The sequence below is a fragment of the Cynocephalus volans genome, chromosome 6, assembly GCF_027409185.1.
Source record: "Cynocephalus volans isolate mCynVol1 chromosome 6, mCynVol1.pri, whole genome shotgun sequence".
NCBI classification, from domain to species: Eukaryota; Metazoa; Chordata; class Mammalia; order Dermoptera; family Cynocephalidae; genus Cynocephalus; species Cynocephalus volans.
Genome location: NC_084465.1, coordinates 125,167,395 through 125,185,198, shown reverse-complemented (window position 1 = coordinate 125,185,198; position 17,804 = coordinate 125,167,395). Strand labels below are relative to the sequence as shown.

The 17,804-nt window shown below is 37.3% G+C and overlaps 1 protein-coding gene and 1 pseudogene across 2 annotated transcripts; one reads left to right on the top strand and one right to left on the bottom strand.

The window, feature by feature from the left end:
• Positions 1-17,804, bottom strand: part of LOC134380524 (aldo-keto reductase family 1 member C4-like) — a 234,366-nt pseudogene that overhangs the window by 210,134 nt on the left and 6,428 nt on the right.
• Positions 512-14,104, top strand: LOC134379805 (aldo-keto reductase family 1 member C3-like). 2 transcript variants are annotated; one of them, XM_063099000.1, is made up of 9 exons: positions 512-595; positions 2,655-2,822; positions 4,620-4,736; positions 5,996-6,073; positions 6,213-6,335; positions 8,772-8,881; positions 9,157-9,322; positions 11,828-11,910; positions 14,062-14,104. In XM_063099000.1, exons 1-9 carry the CDS (start codon positions 512-514, stop codon positions 14,102-14,104), a joined length of 972 nt encoding a protein of 323 aa, XP_062955070.1. The 2 variants fall into 2 exon arrangements, with proteins under 2 accessions (XP_062955070.1, XP_062955071.1); XM_063099001.1 differs by lacking the exons at positions 5,996-6,073; positions 6,213-6,335; positions 8,772-8,881; ... (1 more) ...; positions 11,828-11,910; positions 14,062-14,104 and adding an exon at positions 4,825-4,866.

The following is a 17,804-nucleotide window of genomic DNA, read 5'->3' as shown; positions in this document are numbered from 1 at the left end:
TATAGAATCCTAATGTTATAACAATCTACTTTGAATTAATATGAATTTAACTTCAATCCCAAACAACAATCTACTTTTATACAGTTACTGTCTTCTAGTTTATATTTTCTATATCACTGATTACAAATTTATACATTGAACATATATTAACCCTGACATACTTATTGGTATGCATTTCTATTTTTAATTTTACCTAGTTTAACATATGGTCTACAACTTTTCACTAAGTATTTTATAATGTTTTCTCAGATATATGTGGATTCTGAAAAGAAAATATATGTCTTGAAAAGTTAAAAAGCTCATTAAGCCTATATAATAATTTACATTTAAAAAAAAGTAAACTGCCTTCAATTGTCCTCTAATTCTATGGAAAATACTTTAAAGTCATTCCTACTGCATATTGTTGCTCAACCTTTGGACAGGTATCTGTGACGTTGCCTGTCACTTGTTTATAAAACCTGTGAAGGCAAAGGAAAAAAGCAAGGTCTGTTTATCCAGAGGAGTGACACTGATGGATCCCAAATATCAGTGTGTGAAACTGAATGATGGCCACTTCATTCCTGTACTGGGATTTGGAACCTATGCACCTCCAGAGGTAACAATGGTGTCTTGGATTGGAGGGTTTGTAAGAAAATAGACCTAGCAGAAGTATAAGATGAACTGGGTTGTGAAGTTCTTGTTCCTTGGTGACTTTGCCAGTGTGGCTCTTGGTTCTCAGTTTCCCGAGTCTAGAGCTGTCCCATGTACAAAGAGGACAGATAGTTAGACTTTGCTCTGATTCACGATCTATTCACATTGACACCTATTGATTATTCTGGGCTCTGGTTCTTCCTCCTCTTTCAATCTATTTCCCAGGTTGGTGGAAGAGTTGAAAGTCAGCACTCAGGACACTGCCTGTCAGGTCCCTTGCTTGAGGTTGATTGCATTGGGAGTGGTTTCTTTCCTCCTTTTAAGTAGACATGATTCAGAGAAGTCTTTGTGGTAAAAGTTACTGGATTTGGGGTGCATGAGAAATAATGAGAGAGTTTGGCAGCCCAGCTGTGGGGCATCCTGTGAACACCACAGAGCAAACACTCAATAGAATTTCTCAGTAGTACTCCCTCCTCTGGAAAAGTTACCTGAAAGGAAACTATAACATCATTTAGGGGTAAACTACAACCTGACAAGGGAAGTCTAAGTTCTTGGTCTGTGTTAACATACATTGAATTTGAATCAGATTGGTAGAGGTTGTCCTCTAATATGAAAGAACAAAATAAATAATTCACTGAACTGAATAAAAATTTATATTCCAGCACTTTCTTTAGAGTACTTATTGTGTAACAAAGGACAAGATACTTAAACCTGAAGTCTCGCTTTTCTCATCTATAATACACAAGAATATACACAAGGAGATATTTTAAAGAGAGATGACAGGATTTTTTACTTATTCCTGCAGATTGGTCTAAAAATAAAAGAAGGAATTATCAAGGCTTCACTGAAGCTTCAGCCTTGGAAATCCCGCAAGTTCTCTTACACTTAAGAAAAAACCAGGGCAGGGATCTGGAGAGACTAGAGAGGACCCAGTATCTACCTATTTCTAATTACATTTTAAAAAGGAAGCACTTGAAATTCTTAAAAATAAATGGGAAATAGTGTGTTTCATTTACCCTTCTGCCATTTAATAGATGTACTTTCAAATCTTTATCCAAATTTATTAGACAAGCCAATAATTTTAATTTCACTCTAACTGTATTTTCCTTAGAAGAAATGGACTTGAATTTCAAAGCTGACACTTGCTTTTCTAACCTCTCACAGACTGCAGTTATCTTTTTATGTATAAATCTATAGCTTTAGAATATACATCTATAGTCTTATGATTTAGTTTTGTCATTCAGAAGAATGGCTGCATAGAAAAGAGTTCATTTAATAGACTCTTGTCGATAGAAGTGCTTATTTTCAACTAGATCCTGGATGGCATCTAGGAACTTGGATTTCTCACCATTTCCTAACTGATGACTATGGTGACTGTCCCTCAACTACTTGTACAAGTATTAGGGGTTTTGCATATCTGCTTTCTTTTGGGAAACTTGAATTTTGTTGTGTAGTATGTGTCTGTTTGCAGAGTGTGTCTGTTCAAACAGATTGTGTTGAAACACTGAGGAGATGAGTCTCTAAAGGGCTCTTCTTTTCGAAAACGTTACCTGTGTATCTCAAAATTCATGGCTGGGAGAATTTAGTGTGATCTGTGTGAATTCACTGGGAGAGGCCTCATTGAATTTTGCACCGGAATCCTTCTATATATTGTTCCATGCCCCTTTACCCTGTATTAACTTTAATTTGTAACCTCACTAATAAATAACAACTATGACTATAACATTAGGTTGAGTCCTGTGAGTTCTTCCAGCAAATCACTGAACCTGGAAATGTTTGTGGGGACGGACCTTGAGTGCCAGCGCTCAACCAGTGATTGCTCAGGACTTAAGAGGTCCCTGGGATGCCCAACTTTTATTACTAACTGGGAATGACCCAGGCAAACTGCAGTGGGTTCATCACCTCATATGCAGAGCTAACCCAAGAGATATGGAAATGTTGATTCTTGTTCAGGTCATTGCTTGTGCCTGTACTACCTCTCAATCACATGGATCTCCAAATACTAGTTTTGTTTGATTATATAGGATCCTAAGAATAAAACTCTGGAGGCCACTAAAGTAGCAATAGAAGCTGGGTTTCGCCATATTGATTCTGCTTATTTCTACAATAATGAAGAGGAGGTTGGACTGGCCATCCGAAGCAAGATTGCAGAGGGCATTGTGAAGAGAGAGGACATATTCTACACTTCAAAGGTATTGTGTATGTGGTGTGCTTGTGTGCACATATTTCCGCTTCTTATTTTATTTTTTATTATATTTATTTATACATATTTATGGGTTAGAAAGTTGACTATCAGTATTTGTGTACAGTATGTGATGATCAAATCGATATTATTACCAAGTTCATCATTATAAATCATAATTACTTTCTGTGTCCCTTACCCAATTATTCTCTATACCCCCTTCACCTCCCCTTTTCCCAGCTCTGGAAACTGTAGGTCTATTCTCTCTTTCTGAAAGTTCAAAGTTTTATTACGGTCTTCTTTCTTTCTTAGCTCCCACATATGAGTGAGGACATGCAGTATTCCTCTTTCTGTGCTGGGTTTTTTCACTTAACATAATTTGCTCCAAGCTCATCTATGTTGCTGTGAATGGCAGAATTTCATTCTTTTTTATGGCTCAGTAGTATTCCATTGTGTATATATACCACAGTTTCTTTATCCAGTCACCCACTGATGAACATTTAGGTTGGTTCCATATACTGTCTATTGTAAATAGAGCTGCGATGAACATGGGAGCGCAGATATACCTTTGACATGATGATTTCCATTTCTTTGTATAAATACCCAGAAGTCGGATTGCCAGATTATATAGCAGTTCTATCAGTATTTGTTTGGGGAACCTCCCTACTGTTTTCCATAATGGCTGAACTAATTTACAGTCCCACCAACAGTGCAGAAGAGTTCCCTTTTCTTCACTTCCTCTCCAGTATTTGTTATTCTCATTTTGTTTGATAATGGCCAGGCTAGCTCTAGTAAAATGATATCTCAGTGTAGTTTTGATTTGCATTTCCCTGATGATTAATGATGATGAGCATTTTTCATGTACCAGTTGGTCATTTGTATGTTTTCCTTTGAAAAATGTCTATTCAACTTGCTTGCCTATGTTTTAATTGGATTATTATTTTTTTACTGTTAAGTTGTTAGAGTTCCTTGTATTTCATATAATTACGCGGAGATGACAATTACATGATTTGGTCAGTGGCTGCTTGGTGAATTGTTGTTTATTGGTACAACTTTTATTGACATACATTCATGTAATGAAATTAGAATCATGAACAAAATCATAATGGATTTATCATCATTGGGATGCCTAAATTAATATGGCTTTATGTTAAAGTCACCTTAATTTTCTGAGTCTCACTTCAAAGTCGTGTAATTCATTATGGACTATAGAATCAGAGAGAACTATGATCAAATTATGGCTTTTCTTATCTCCTGGATGACTTTCTAAAATTTCTTGTCATTATGAATTTCAATTCTCAGCTTGATAATAAGAGAGAACAATATAAGTCAGCTTTTTGTGTATTAAACAGAATGTAGCCAAAGCATCTTGAATTGTGCCCAGCACATGTTGACATGTTCTAAACAATTTTCTCTTCAGTTCTCTAAACAAAGATGATACTAAGTCTTCCCCATCATGTTCAATGGATGAAAGAATGAGACTAAGTTTCTGGGATGCTCTTTAAAGTCGATCAAATATAATTCAGATTATCAGTATTATTATTATTTCATAAAAATTTTATGCCTTGAATAACTTTCTTTCCTATTCACTCAGTAGATCTCCTAACAATGTAACCAAACATGTAATAGAGTTTGAATATGTGGGTCAGATCACTGGAAACAAAAAAAAAAAAAAAAGGAAGGGAGTATTTTATGCCTGTTATCATCAATTTACAACTAGCAGAACAAAGTTTAAATATTAGGATGATGCAAACCAAGAAAATTGGCTGAAGTACAGACCTTAAATTCCATTCTTTAACCTCTGCAGCTCTGGTGCACTTTCCATCGACCGGAGCTGGTCCGACCAGGCTTGGAAACGTCACTGAAAAGACTTCAGTTGGACTACGTTGACCTCTACCTTATTCATTTCCCAATGTCTCTGAAGGTAGGCAATTGTGTGATCAAACCTATTTCAATTCTGTGATCAGAACAAACGTCATTTCTATGAATGACCGAATTAAACTTTTTCTGAGGAAGATGTAGGAGGTTTTACACTACAGAAGAAACCTAAGTAGAGCTCCTGATACCATTTTACTTGAGTAAGTATTAATTTTTAATGACCCACTTCCTACCTGCAAGAGAAGCAATCTCAACAACCTCAAAGTCTCTGCATCAAAACTCTGAAGAAATAAAAATAGCCACATCCAAGGCACAGTTCTGATTATGGCCCCTGAGGTTCTTGGGGACGTTCACAGAAACAGAGTTTTCTGTGGCTGTGCTGAGCAATGAAACTGCTTCCCATAAGGTGCGCAAAGGGTTTCCATCATCTCACGGTTCAAGCTGAAAGCAGATATGGTGGTGCTCACTGTGTGTAGGTCAAACCTAGCAGCCTTCATAGGACCTGGGAAATATTGCTTCTCCTCTTAGTTATCTGCATAAGGGAGTTTTGTGCATGGCACTTATTCATAATAACTGTGATATGTGTACTCAATCTAGTTTATGTAAAAGGGCTTAACAAATTATGTACATGGAATGATCAAGCCATGGCTGCATTTAAAGATTTAAAGTCATCTTCAGAAGTGTTTCTTTTCCTCCACCCCTCATCTCTGCATTCCACCAGGTTTGCTTGATTTTTGTCTTAGTCTTTTCCATTGGTGGCAAATATGGCTTTGTGGAAATTCAAAGCTACTGGTCATTAGCATTTGAGAGTTTCTCTGGGTCTCTTCTCATCCAAATTAATCTTTAAACAAGCCTCTAAGCCTCTATTGACTATGGTTGGCTCATGTGCTTGTCTGTGTATGTTCAGAAGGGCAAAGAGCTCTGAATATCACACCTGGATCAAGACTGCAAATGTTATTCTGGAAATAAAGCCATGTAACCTGCTTTCCTTCCTAGCAAAAGGCAGGCCTTTCCAAAGAGAAAAGCATAGGGTTCAGGCATGTGTAAGTTGACTCAAAATGAATTCACATAACACCTAAGAAAGTATATTTATTAAAACCTATCAAAATCATTAGAGATTTGAGGAAGCCTATTTCCTAAAGGCATCACTCACAATTCCATAGGCAAACTCTATGCAAATATTAGTATCTGGATCATTCCACCACCTACTTCATGGAAGTTAGTGCTCAGCCCTAGACATAACAGGGAGCAGGCAGAGGGTGAGATATTTATGTGACATTTCTGAAATAATTGTTTCTGTTCCAGCCAGGAGAGGAGATTTATCCAGGAAATGAACAAGGAAATGTATTACCTGATACAGTGGATCTCTGTGCCACGTGGGAGGTGAGTGCTTGGAGGAAAGAGTACAGAGAAGGAAGCCAAGAGAGGGTGGACCTGGTTCCCCCCTGACTCCCAGGAGAGTAGGATTTCTTGATCTGCAGACAAATGCACAAATAATTCCCCACAGCCCCTTCCTCCCCAGGCCATGGAGAAGTGTAAGGACGCAGGATTGGCCAAGTCCATCGGGGTGTCCAACTTTAACCGCAGGCAGCTGGAGATGATCCTCAACAAGCCAGGGCTCAGGTACAAGCCCGTCTGCAACCAGGTGAGCGCCTCAGCCTCCTCTCATTCCTGTTCTTCATGCCCTTCTTCCTGTACTGCTGCCAGGTGTCCACTGTCCTTCCCTCCTGCTCATCTCACCTCTGAGCAACAGGAGATTCTATAGAGCAGAGCCTCTGTCTAGAAGTTTTGGGAGGTCCATTTATTGCATCCCTGCTTGCTAAAGTCTTAGTGAAAATATAAGGAGACCTTAGTGCTGAATCTTGTGTTAGAATTTGCGGAGGTAAAGGAGACCAGGGAGGGATGGAATCAATCAGATCTCAGGGGCAAGGTAGAAATTCCCTGAGCTATTATGAATAACCAAGGACTGTGTGGGTGAATGTGACTTGGAGGGAATTGTGTATAGGAAGGACAACTATGAAAACATGGAATGGGCAGTAAATAGGAAATGGGTTAAAAGAAGAGAGACAGGTATAAGGGTTAATTTGGGCTTTGAATGTCTGAATCCGATATCTTGGTACCTATGCTTTCAGGGTTCTTCAGCAGAATCATGAATACACGAAAGCACTAGCTGCAGTTTTTGAAAGTTGTTCAGGTTAGAAGGATGAAGTTACCTGTTTATGGTGCTACCTGTTTATAAAATCAAGCTTGAGAAACTGTAGCAGAGCACAGAGCTGACCTTCTGATGGACCAACCCTAGCTTGTGTCTCCTCTCTGCTTTCTGCCAGTAAATCAACTCTATAAACACAACTGTTCATTCTGTGCCTGATTTTGTGCTCTCAGTTATTTTTAACAACTTGGAGTCAAGGAGTGAACATCCTCAGTTAGAAAATACAGCTTATAAAATATTTGAATTAGATACATAATGGTATAGCACAATGATTTTCAAATAGAAATGTTAAAAAACTAAATTTAGTTTTAATATATTTTACCCCATTTTTATTATGATAATTTAAAAATATTCAGAAATTTTGAAAAAGTGATACTGGACACCCCTATTTTCTCACATATATCCACAATAGTTGATATCTTGCCACCTGGCCAAATATAGGTAGATATAGGAGTATAAGGTCGTCTGTGCACATATGTGTAAATAGTGCTGAACTTCTACAAAGTGAGTTGTAGAGCTGACATTAAACCTCTGCAGAACTCAGAAAGGGTGTCACAGAAGTGAAGATATTCCCCCTCACAGCTACAGTCCCATCGTTAGATCCCAGGAAGCTACCAATAATTGCCTCACACATTCCAATACCCAGTCCAGGTTCAAGTTTCCCATTGATTTCCCCAAATGTCTTATGCAGCTCTTCTTTTTAACCAGGATACAATTGTGGTTCATATATTTATCAGACTGTTGTCTTGCCATATTAGATAACTTGTTTCTCTATTCCAAGTTTCTTTAAATTAAAAGTAAGATCTAAATGCATTATTACATTAAAGTTAAACATTGTTGGCACGAAAGTGTCCTTGGAATGCTGTGTCAATGAAATTGCACCTGATAGGCAGGGCTTACTGACAGGTTTCCTCATTATTAGTGACGGTGGCTTTGATCACTTGCTTAAGTTAGGTGTAGCCAGATCTCTTCTTCCTAAACGTATGCTTTGCCCTTTGCAATTGATAATCATCTCTTGGGTGATAATTGTCAGCAGGAGAAGTCATATTCTGTAGCAAATTTTCACATAATGACTGAATATCCATTGATTCTTTTGATCAAAATTAGTTATATCATTGGGGTTTGTAAAATAATTATTTTCCTGTTTAACCACTTACTTTTTTTTTTACATTTCTTATTTGAAATTATTCTGAAAAATTAAAACAGTTTCCTCATGATGCTGGGATAAATTACAATTATTTCTATAAAACAGGGTATTACAATACCATCCCTTTAATAATCAATTATCTGAAAAATACCTTACTGAAAAAATCACCATCTATGTGGGAAAATATTTTTGTTCTTTCTGTAACCCTATCTCTCTCTTTGTGTATATCTATCATATGGACTCATGGATTTTTATCTACTTTATGTGCTATACTGATTTTATTCATTTTTCTGTTTGATGCTGAAATCTACCCAAATATCACCAGTGGGATCTCTACCAAACTGGCTCTCTTGTTCCTCAGACTTGCGTTCATGAGTGTTTGACCAAATTCTTACTTTGTGGTACAATTCAATGTCCAAGCTTCCTTGAAAGGTCCCAGATGTGGACTTTGCCATTTCTTCTTGTAGCAGACAAAGTTTTGTTTAGAAACCAAAATCTGGTTCATGCAGTTTCTTGTTATTGAAAATGCAATTTTTTTAACCTATCAGGAAACAGCATTTTTCTTTCTTTTTTTTTTTTTAAAAAAGGTGATGACTAGTTGAGGTTTATATTTTCACTTCAAATTTAATGTCACATGGTTTTTTGTTCAGCTTATTTTAATCTTTTTAAAAAATATTGACATTAATATTTCCTATAACAAATTTTTCTCTCTTGTCCATCCACAGGTGGAATGTCATCCTTATCTCAACCAGAGCAAACTGCTGGATTTCTGCAAGTCAAAAGACATTGTTCTGGTTGCCTACAGTGCTCTGGGAAGCCAACGAGAAAAACAATGGTAATAAGGACAAAAAGGAGCTGAACTGAACATCATCTTGTTGAAATGTTTTTAATCATGCCATACTCAGTTTCCTGGGGTTAATTCTAAAATGGCTCAAGGGGAGGGTAGAATTTGTCTTCCTGACAAGATCCCAGATAATGCTGATGCATCTGGTCCAGGGACCACATTTGAGAAGCTCTGGTCTAGGGTAGATGCCTCAGTCTGTTTTGAGAGTCTCCTGTGAAACAGAATACTCAGCCTCAGGAGTTCAGCATTTCTGCCTTTCCTTCCAGGGTGGACCCAAGCGCCCTGGTTCTCTTGGATGATCCAGTTCTTTGTGCCATGGCAGAAAAGCACAAGCGGACTCCAGCCCTGGTTGCCCTTCGCTACCAGCTGCAGCGTGGGGTGGTGGTCCTGGCCAAGAGTTTCAATGAGAAGCACATCAGGGAGAACTTGCAGGTGATGAGCAGGGCTGTGGGCATCAGGCTCCTGCACAGCCCCCTGCATGCATGTGCTTCTTTGTAAGGCTCTCAAGACTTCTTTATCCAAGTCAATCTCCCTGGAATTTCCTATGCCTGTATTGATAAGAGTTTTGTCCTACTCTACCACAGGAGAGGTGGCATGGCTGGATAGTACTAAAATTAGACAGAAAACAGAGATTTGGGTTTCAGCATTAAGCTGAGAATTTACTCTGTAGCTCTATGCAAGTGACATATCATCTTCTTCATTTTCTGAAATGACAGAGTTAGATTAGGTGATCTCAGTGTGCAAATTATTATGGTTGTATTTTGTATTTCCCTGAACACTTAGTTTAATTTTCATGTACTTATTGACTTTCAGTTTTTTCTTTTTTAAGGTCTCTCTTTAAATTTTTGCCTGTTTTAACAGGTCATCTCTTCTTTTCATTTTTAAGTGGAGTCCATTATTATATCATTAGCTATGGTTGTAAAACAGTCTACGCCCAAGGTAGAAGTTAACACAAAACCATTCATTTAGCTCTTGATGCTATGGTGTAAAATTAACCTGGGCGTAGCCTGAACTCAGTGAGTTTTCTGACCTTGGCTGGGCTCTATAAAGTGTTTGCAGCGAGTGCAGGACAAGGAGTTAGCTCTGCTCCTGGATGTCATCTGTGCTGTTGTCAGGGAATCCTCAGCTCTCCTCCATATGTATTTTCATCTTTCAGCCAGGTAGCTAAGGCCCTTCCTCAGCACATCCACAATCCCAATGCAGTTAGTAGATATTTGCAAAGCTTTTCACGTCTAGGATTAGAACTGGCACATCAATGCTGCTGGCAAACTTATTGACCAATGCAAGTTACAGGCTGGGTCACACCCAAGGTGTGGGAAATAGACACCACCTGTCAATGCAATGGAGTGCAAATTGACATAACAAAGACGGTGGAGACAGGGAGATGTGAAGTATGGGGGGGCATTTTTATATCAATTCACCATATTTACATATTCTGGATATTAATAATTTCTAAATTTGAATTTATTTGTTGAAACATTCATAAAGAATAGTTTCTCCTCTTAATGCAGTCAAATACTTCATGCTTTTCCTTAGTGGTTTATTCGTGTTGTGTCTTTTCCTATATTGGGAACACGACAACAGTGTACTATATCATCTTATGAAAGTGTTATAGTTTTTCCTTCCAAATGTGGTCATTAATACAACTGAATTTTTTTAATATGATAAATATGGTCCAGTTATGCACTCATACATATATACATACTCATATGGATACAAAAAACTCCCATTAAGAATAAGTGCATTTCCTGCCTCTCTTTTCTTAGTTGACTTATTTACTTTTTCTGTACATTCTTAATTATGTTGGAAGATAACTCTTGCTGTTCAGAATGGTAAAACTTTTATCTAACATATTTTACTTAAGAGTAGGTTGGCTATTCTTGACTGATAATTTTGTTATATGAAATTTAGAATCACCTTATCCACTTCTACAGAGGAGTAAGTCTTTAAGTCATTACGTGGTATTAAGTTGAAAATGTAAAACAATATGAAGTGAACATAGCTTCTTGATAATATTGAGATTCTAATCCATGGTCATGATATGAATTTTCAATTACTTAGTCTTTTAACATATTTTATTAAGTTTTATAACATCCTTTACTAACACACTGTATATATTTTATTTTATTTATTTATAGAAAACTGATAATTTAGATAGTCCTTTGATAACTTTTTCATTTTTACTTCAAAAACTTTCAAATATACAGAAAAGTTCAAAGAGTAATGCAATGAACACCTTTTACCTGGATTCATTGATTGTTAAATTGTTTATATTTTGTGTTCTTTCTCTCTCTCTCTTTCTTTGCATTACTTTTTTAGGGTACTGCTACAGACTTATAAATATATTTGGTTCATTGTGAGCAATTAGGTACAGCCTTCTTGATGCTCACAGTGTCCCAAATTTAAACAGTGAGATCCTTTTCCAGCTAGTTCTAGAGTTCTCTCAGTCGGAAATCATTAGTATTTGGACAATTCCTGCCTTAAATTAGGTTGAAAAAATTTTTTCTGTATTTTAACTGTTTATTCATAGTATATAGAAATTTAACTTTATCCATTAAATTTACTGAATTTGTAACATTTACAAACACTTATAAATTTGTAACATTTGCCTCAACATTCGTCTGGATCTTTAAGTCCATAACATTTTCATCTTTGAATAATATCAGCTTTGTTTCCTCTTCGGCTTCTCTTAAGATCTACTCCTGTCTGTAGTATTGTGCAGTTTAATGTACTACATCAAGTATTAGATTACTGTCTATTTTTCACCTGGTGTTCATTAACCACTTGAATGCTGTATTTGATGTCCTGCATAACTTTCAGAAAACTCTCAGATATTCTAAGTAATGTGTCTGCACCATTCAGTCTAATGCACATGGATTTTCCAGATTGGCAATTATGCAGTCTAAAAATAATAAACATTTTCTGCTCCTGTGATAGGTTTTTGAATTCCAGTTGTCTTCAGAAGACATGAAAGTCCTAGATGGCCTGAACAGAGATATTCGATATATTGATGCTAAAATGTAAGTGAACTTGGTTAATGTATTGCTTCAAGATTTTTTCTTTTTTGCCTATTTTTGTGTTGTTTTAATTTTTTAATTTTTTATTTTTTAAAATTTTATTTTGTTGATATACCATGTGGTTGATTATTGTGGCCCATTACCGAAACCTCCCTCCCTCCTCCGTCTCCTCCCTCCCACCCAACAATGTCCTTTCTGTTTGCTTGTCATATCAACTTCAAGGAATTGTAGTTGTTACTTCTTCTCCCACCCCCCCCCGGTTTTTTGTGTGTGTTTGTGTGTAAATTTATTTATTTATTTTTAGCTCTCACCAATAAGTGAGAACATGTGGTATTTCTCTTTCTGTGCCTGACTTGTTTCACTTAATATAATTCTCTCAAGGTCCATCCATGTTGTTGCAAATGGCAGTATTTCATTCGTTTTTGTAGCTGAGTAGTATTCCATTGTGTAGATGTACCACATTTTCCGTATCCACTCATCCGATGATGGACATTTGGGCTGGTTCCAACTCTTGGCTATTGTAAAGAGTGCTGCGATGAACATTGGGAACAGGTATACCTTCGACTTGATGATTTCCATTCCTCTGAGTATATTCCCAGCAGTGGGATAGCTGGGTCATATAGTAGATCTATCAAGATTTTTTCTGAGTAGGAATGTGTGATGTGTGTAAAAAGTTACCTCAATACCAGGAAGACAGAGGCCAGTTTGAGTCAGGGATGAGACAGGAGCCCTATGCAACTCTCCTCCCAGAGTCACCGCAGAGCTCTGTTCTCTGACACAGCAACAGGGTGAGGGGCTCAGGGTCAGTGTGGACTTCCCCACATGGGCCTCTGCATGCCTCACTCCATGGAACTTTCCAGAGCAGTCAATATCATTGCTGAATCTACACCTTCCTGGAGGCCTCTTTTTCCAGTCATGGTATGGTCGACACACACTGTGGATGTTACCAATGTTCCTAAATAAATGTTTCTATAACCAAGTTTACATCATATTCTCCCAATTTCACTCAATTCTATATCAGATAGAAGGCATCTCTAACATTATCTGAAACTCCCACCATTTCCATGTGGAATAGTTCCCTAGATCCTGTCAATCAAATTCTTTAATACTTTCAAGTATCTTCTTTCCTTAACTGCATGTTTTCTCAGGACTCAAACACTTAATTGCCTCCAGAAATGCTGACCTTGGTGGGGAAGACAGAAACACTTGATTTTATGAAGAAGTCTTAGAGAAGAGATTTAAAACCAAAGGAAGAATGTGGGGAAAATCCCCACTGTGGGTAGAATTTACAGAAAACAAAAATCCTTTACTGTTCCTTCATCACTAAGGTTGTAAAACGCAAGAAAGGACATAAATGAGGTTACTTCAAAAAGTTCATGGAAAAATAAAATTAAACAATAATACAAATCTTTCCATTAACTTTTGAATCACCCTTATATTATAAATGAAGGTAGTAAAGGAATATTTTATTTTGCCTGTAGAAATTTTAACTTATGATAAAAATGAATGTGATAATGTATGAAAAGAGATTAGTGGAATGTAAAATTGTATGTGCTCAAAAACTGAAAGATAAATTTTTTCAGAACTAATGTATTTATTAGTACAGAAAAAAATGAGAGCAAGGAGATACAAAGATTTGCATGCAATCAGTAATTCTTACTATCTGCTAAATATGTTACAATAAGTAATAATTTTTTATCACTTTATATTTTGTGCTGCTATTAAACCATACAAATCTCCAAACTACATAGCAAGCTTCTTGGACATAGACACTACTTTATAATCACTGTCAAAACAAGATAGAATCAGTTTCTGCTTTCATTGAGAACTCAAAGAAGGAAGGATGGAAAGTCACTTTGCTGTGTTGACAGATGTATTTCAAGAAGAAGTGTATGTGAAAATGTTTAGCCGTGATTCTTCTGTGAGTGAAGTATAAGGCAAGCAAATATAATTTGAAAATTTTATTTATTCTTTTAACAAAAACATTTGTTATAAAGCCATGTTTATGAAAGAAAGACAGACAGATTTTATAACCAATCAGGATTTAAAATGTTCAATTTTCTTCCCAATGGCAGCCTCACCAAGATCACGTTGCTACCACCCTACCTGTGGAATCATTGCTTCCATATTACACATTATTCTTTTTCATTTCAGGTTGACCAGCCACCCTAATTATCCATTTTCTGATGAATATTGACATGGAGGCCTTGGTGTGACTTCTGCCAGAGCCCCTGCGTATGGACAGTGACGCAGAGGACACCTCAGATGCTGGAGACTGGACACCTCACTTCTGTTTAAAACCCTCCTGCTCAGCAGCTCACGCTCAGCTATAGCTAAGCCCACACATTAAGAAGGAAAGGCACTAGATTTTTGTCAATTAAAAAAAAGTGTTTTTTCCTAAAGTTTTAACCTACTACATTGTTCGTTATTGCATATTTTTATTCCTTCTGACCTACTATGGCCAAAAAATATGATTTGCCTAGAAATTTGGGAGTGGGGGTAGGAGTGGATAACAACCATTTTACAGACATTTCTGGGGTGGGGGTGGATAGAGTTTTCAGTCTCTGAAAGAGAAGTGGCAGGTATTTCGCCAGTCAGTGTTTCTCTAATCTTTCCAGAGACAAGAAAATACATTGTATTTAATCTGGAAGGGAAAGCACACACGGAAAGGATGACCAACTACCCAAGGCTCCCTTCCAGCAGCACAAGGATCAGAGCTCCAGGAACCTGGGAATGAGGGGTCCCAGTGGGGGGGCTGGCCAGGGAGGTGGGAGGGAAGCAGCCTGGAAGGATGATTAGGAGTCAGACAGGGGAAGGATGAGGAGAGGGGAGTTGAACACAGCTCTGCTTGGGAAATATTGGTAAATGCTCTTCTGATGATTATAACTTTTGGATAAAAGGAAAATTTTCACATATGTTATCCAGGAACCAGAGCTCAGAGGTAAACCCAATTCATTTATGTGTTTCCAGGAAACAGCAGAGAACTTGCTGGGTGGTTGTGGAGCAGGACATCGGATAAACAATTGAGTGATCAAACTCTCCTGAACACCAGCTCGATATTTATCAAATATACTTAGGTGCAAAGATACATGATTAATTTTTCATCCAAATTTTCAAAAATTTTTGAAAACAATGTATTGTAAAATAGGCCAACATTTTCAAACTTTGTCAACCTTTAAGAACATCTTTTACAAATACACACAATTATTTTGCAGTTTATAGGAGCAGAAAGTTAATCAGCTAATTATGAGGAAGTAAATTTTTATTTCAGAATATTTTCTTGAAAAGTTGGGACAATGTTATCAAATTTGGGCAAAGGACTTCGAGACTAATAGTTGTTCAGGATTCAGGTTCACTTTCCACAGTTACACCTTCTACTGTTCTTATTCCTGGAGACACTGTAACCCCATCAAAGATGCTATTTTAAGCCATGCCCTTCAGCTGACATGCCCCCAGTCTTTCCTGGACTAATTTATCCCTTAAAATTAGAGAAAGAAAGAAACTTTGGAGTGCCCTAGGGAAATTTCTTGGGCTATTTTCTGTCTTCACACACTGCCTGGATGATCTTTGATACTCCCATGCTTTTTAACACAAACTCAATGCTGATAAACCCCAAATCCTTATTTCCAGCTCAGCTTTCTCACAAACACTACAAAGTGGAATCCAAAGTTCTCCCTTCTGTATCTTCACATTAGTGTCTAAAGGACACCTCACACCAAACATGCCTCAAATCAAGCTTGTGTAAACACCTGCCATCCTGTCCCACCTCAACTTTCCCAGTTTAGGAAATGATTACTTCCCATCTTGTAAGGTAGGTTAATGTTAAAATCAAGCACAAATCGATGTGTGCTTTTTTAGCATAGGAGTCAAGTGTGTGCAATGCTGAAGAAAAAAACTCAAATTTCATTAGCATGCCCAACATTTCTTCTTATTTCCAGGATGGGAAGTAGTCACTGGGGTGGTCATTTCTAAATACTAATTCTGCTGCAGGTCTCCTTTAAGTTACTGACCCTCCATTTCTGCACAATTCTCACATGGAGAAAAGTTACTTAGAACTTCTTAGACAAAGCTCAATGCCTGTCCACAGGCACTCAAGGGATGTAACAAAATTCCATAGAAACCTCTACTCCCTGGTTCCCTTATCTTTTCTCCTTGTGTCCTGGCCCATTCTGCTCTCTGATTTTCTGTCCTTTCTTTTATAAAACATTTTTAATGATAAAAATGCTGTCTGAGATGAAAGTAGATTTCCATCTTCTTGCTTTTGTCTCAGCTGTTGCCTCTGCTTGCAAAGCCCTGATCTGCCCCTCTTGTTCCATCACCTGTGGGAGCTGCATCTCGTCCTCTCCTGAACTCCCCAGGTGAGGGCAACCACTGTCTCCCAGGTACCCTCGAATTATTTTTAAATTTATTTTTAACTCTCAAACAACACATTTGTATATTCATGGTATGTAATGTGGTATTCTGATCTATATAAAACCACAGTAGTGAAATTACACTCTCACTTAATAAGGAACTTCTACTAGATAAAACCCCTACATGTTGTTTTTATTCACATTTAATGCGATACTTTCCCCATCTTGTTTGGCTTCTTTGGTATGTAGAGGCCCTACAGAACATAACATTGTTCTTTCTTAAATCTATCTTATTATTTTCCACCTATTATTCTGGCTGCTTAAGACCAGAATCCTGCTTGATAGTATTATTTATATATTTGGTATTTATCTCAGAATTTTGTCAGCTATAAATCTGAGAACACACTGCATAATTATTGTTAAAACTGTTAAACAAAACAGGATTACGGTCAAATTCTGTGCTGAATTACAAGAAAACGGTGTCTTAATTGATCTTTTCAGTTTGACTCTATCATTCAACATGTCGTTAATATGTCTAATACTCCTGGCATATTTTTTGCAATATTTATCAGTATTTTGCGCTATACACTTTGCTGGAGTGTAGAGACAGTATTTCTTTCTTACTCAGCTGTGTAACCTAGTAAATAAAATGTTTTAAAATTTACCTTAACGTGATTGTTTCTTAATGGGGCCATTATCTCACAAAGATTTTATAAAGGTTGCATTTAAAAAGTTATGCCAATGCCAAAAGGAAAGAAAACAAAACAAAAATTAGGCAGATAAAACTACATTATACTAAAAACTTCTGTGCATCAAAGGACAAAATGAGGGCTGGCCGGTTAGCTACATTGGTTAGAGTGCACTGTTATACCACCAAGGCAGAAGGCTGGATCCCAGTACCAGAAAAATTCACAGTGTGAAAGGCAGTCTACAAAGTGAGAGGAAGAATCTGCAAATCTTAAATCTGAAAAGGGGGCAATATCCAAAATCTATGAGAAACTCTCAAAACTCAACAACAGCAACAAAACCCCCAAATTATTCAATTTAAAAATGGGTAAGGGCTTGAACAGACATCTAGGAAAAATTGTGATACAAATGACTAATGAGGATATGAAAAAAGTGGTGCAGCCGATTCAGAAAACGATGTGGCTTTTCCTTAAAAGCACATGTTTTCTGCTGTTACTGGGCACACATAGGTAGCCCAGGCCTGACTTTTAGCTATGGATTTTGAATAAAACATTGTGGAAATTCTTCTTCTATGTACAAAATATAAATATGAAGGAGTCTCAACAAATATTTTCCAAACAGAGTTGTTTTCAACTCACTGCTGCTAAACTTCCCCCGTATCTGACTCCTAATCATCCTTTCAGGCTGGTTCCCTCCCACTTCCCTGGCCAGCCCTCCCACTGGGATCCCCCATTCATAGGTTCCTGGAGCTCTGATCCTTGAGATGCTGGAACGGAGCCTTGGACTGTTGGTTGTCCTTTCAATATGTGCCTCCCCTTCCAGATTAAACGAAATGTTTTCTGTCCCTGGGAGGGCTAA

Bases quoted from the DNA above. Each gene is read 5' to 3' on its own strand.
- LOC134379805 (XM_063099000.1), top strand. From the start codon at position 512: ATGGATCCCAAATATCAGTGTGTGAAACTGAATGATGGCCACTTCATT. The intron at 4,737-5,995 runs GTAGGCAATTGT...TTTCTGTTCCAG, and splicing joins ATTTCCCAATGTCTCTGAAG to CCAGGAGAGGAGATTTATCC. The intron at 6,074-6,212 runs GTGAGTGCTTGG...CTTCCTCCCCAG, and splicing joins ATCTCTGTGCCACGTGGGAG to GCCATGGAGAAGTGTAAGGA.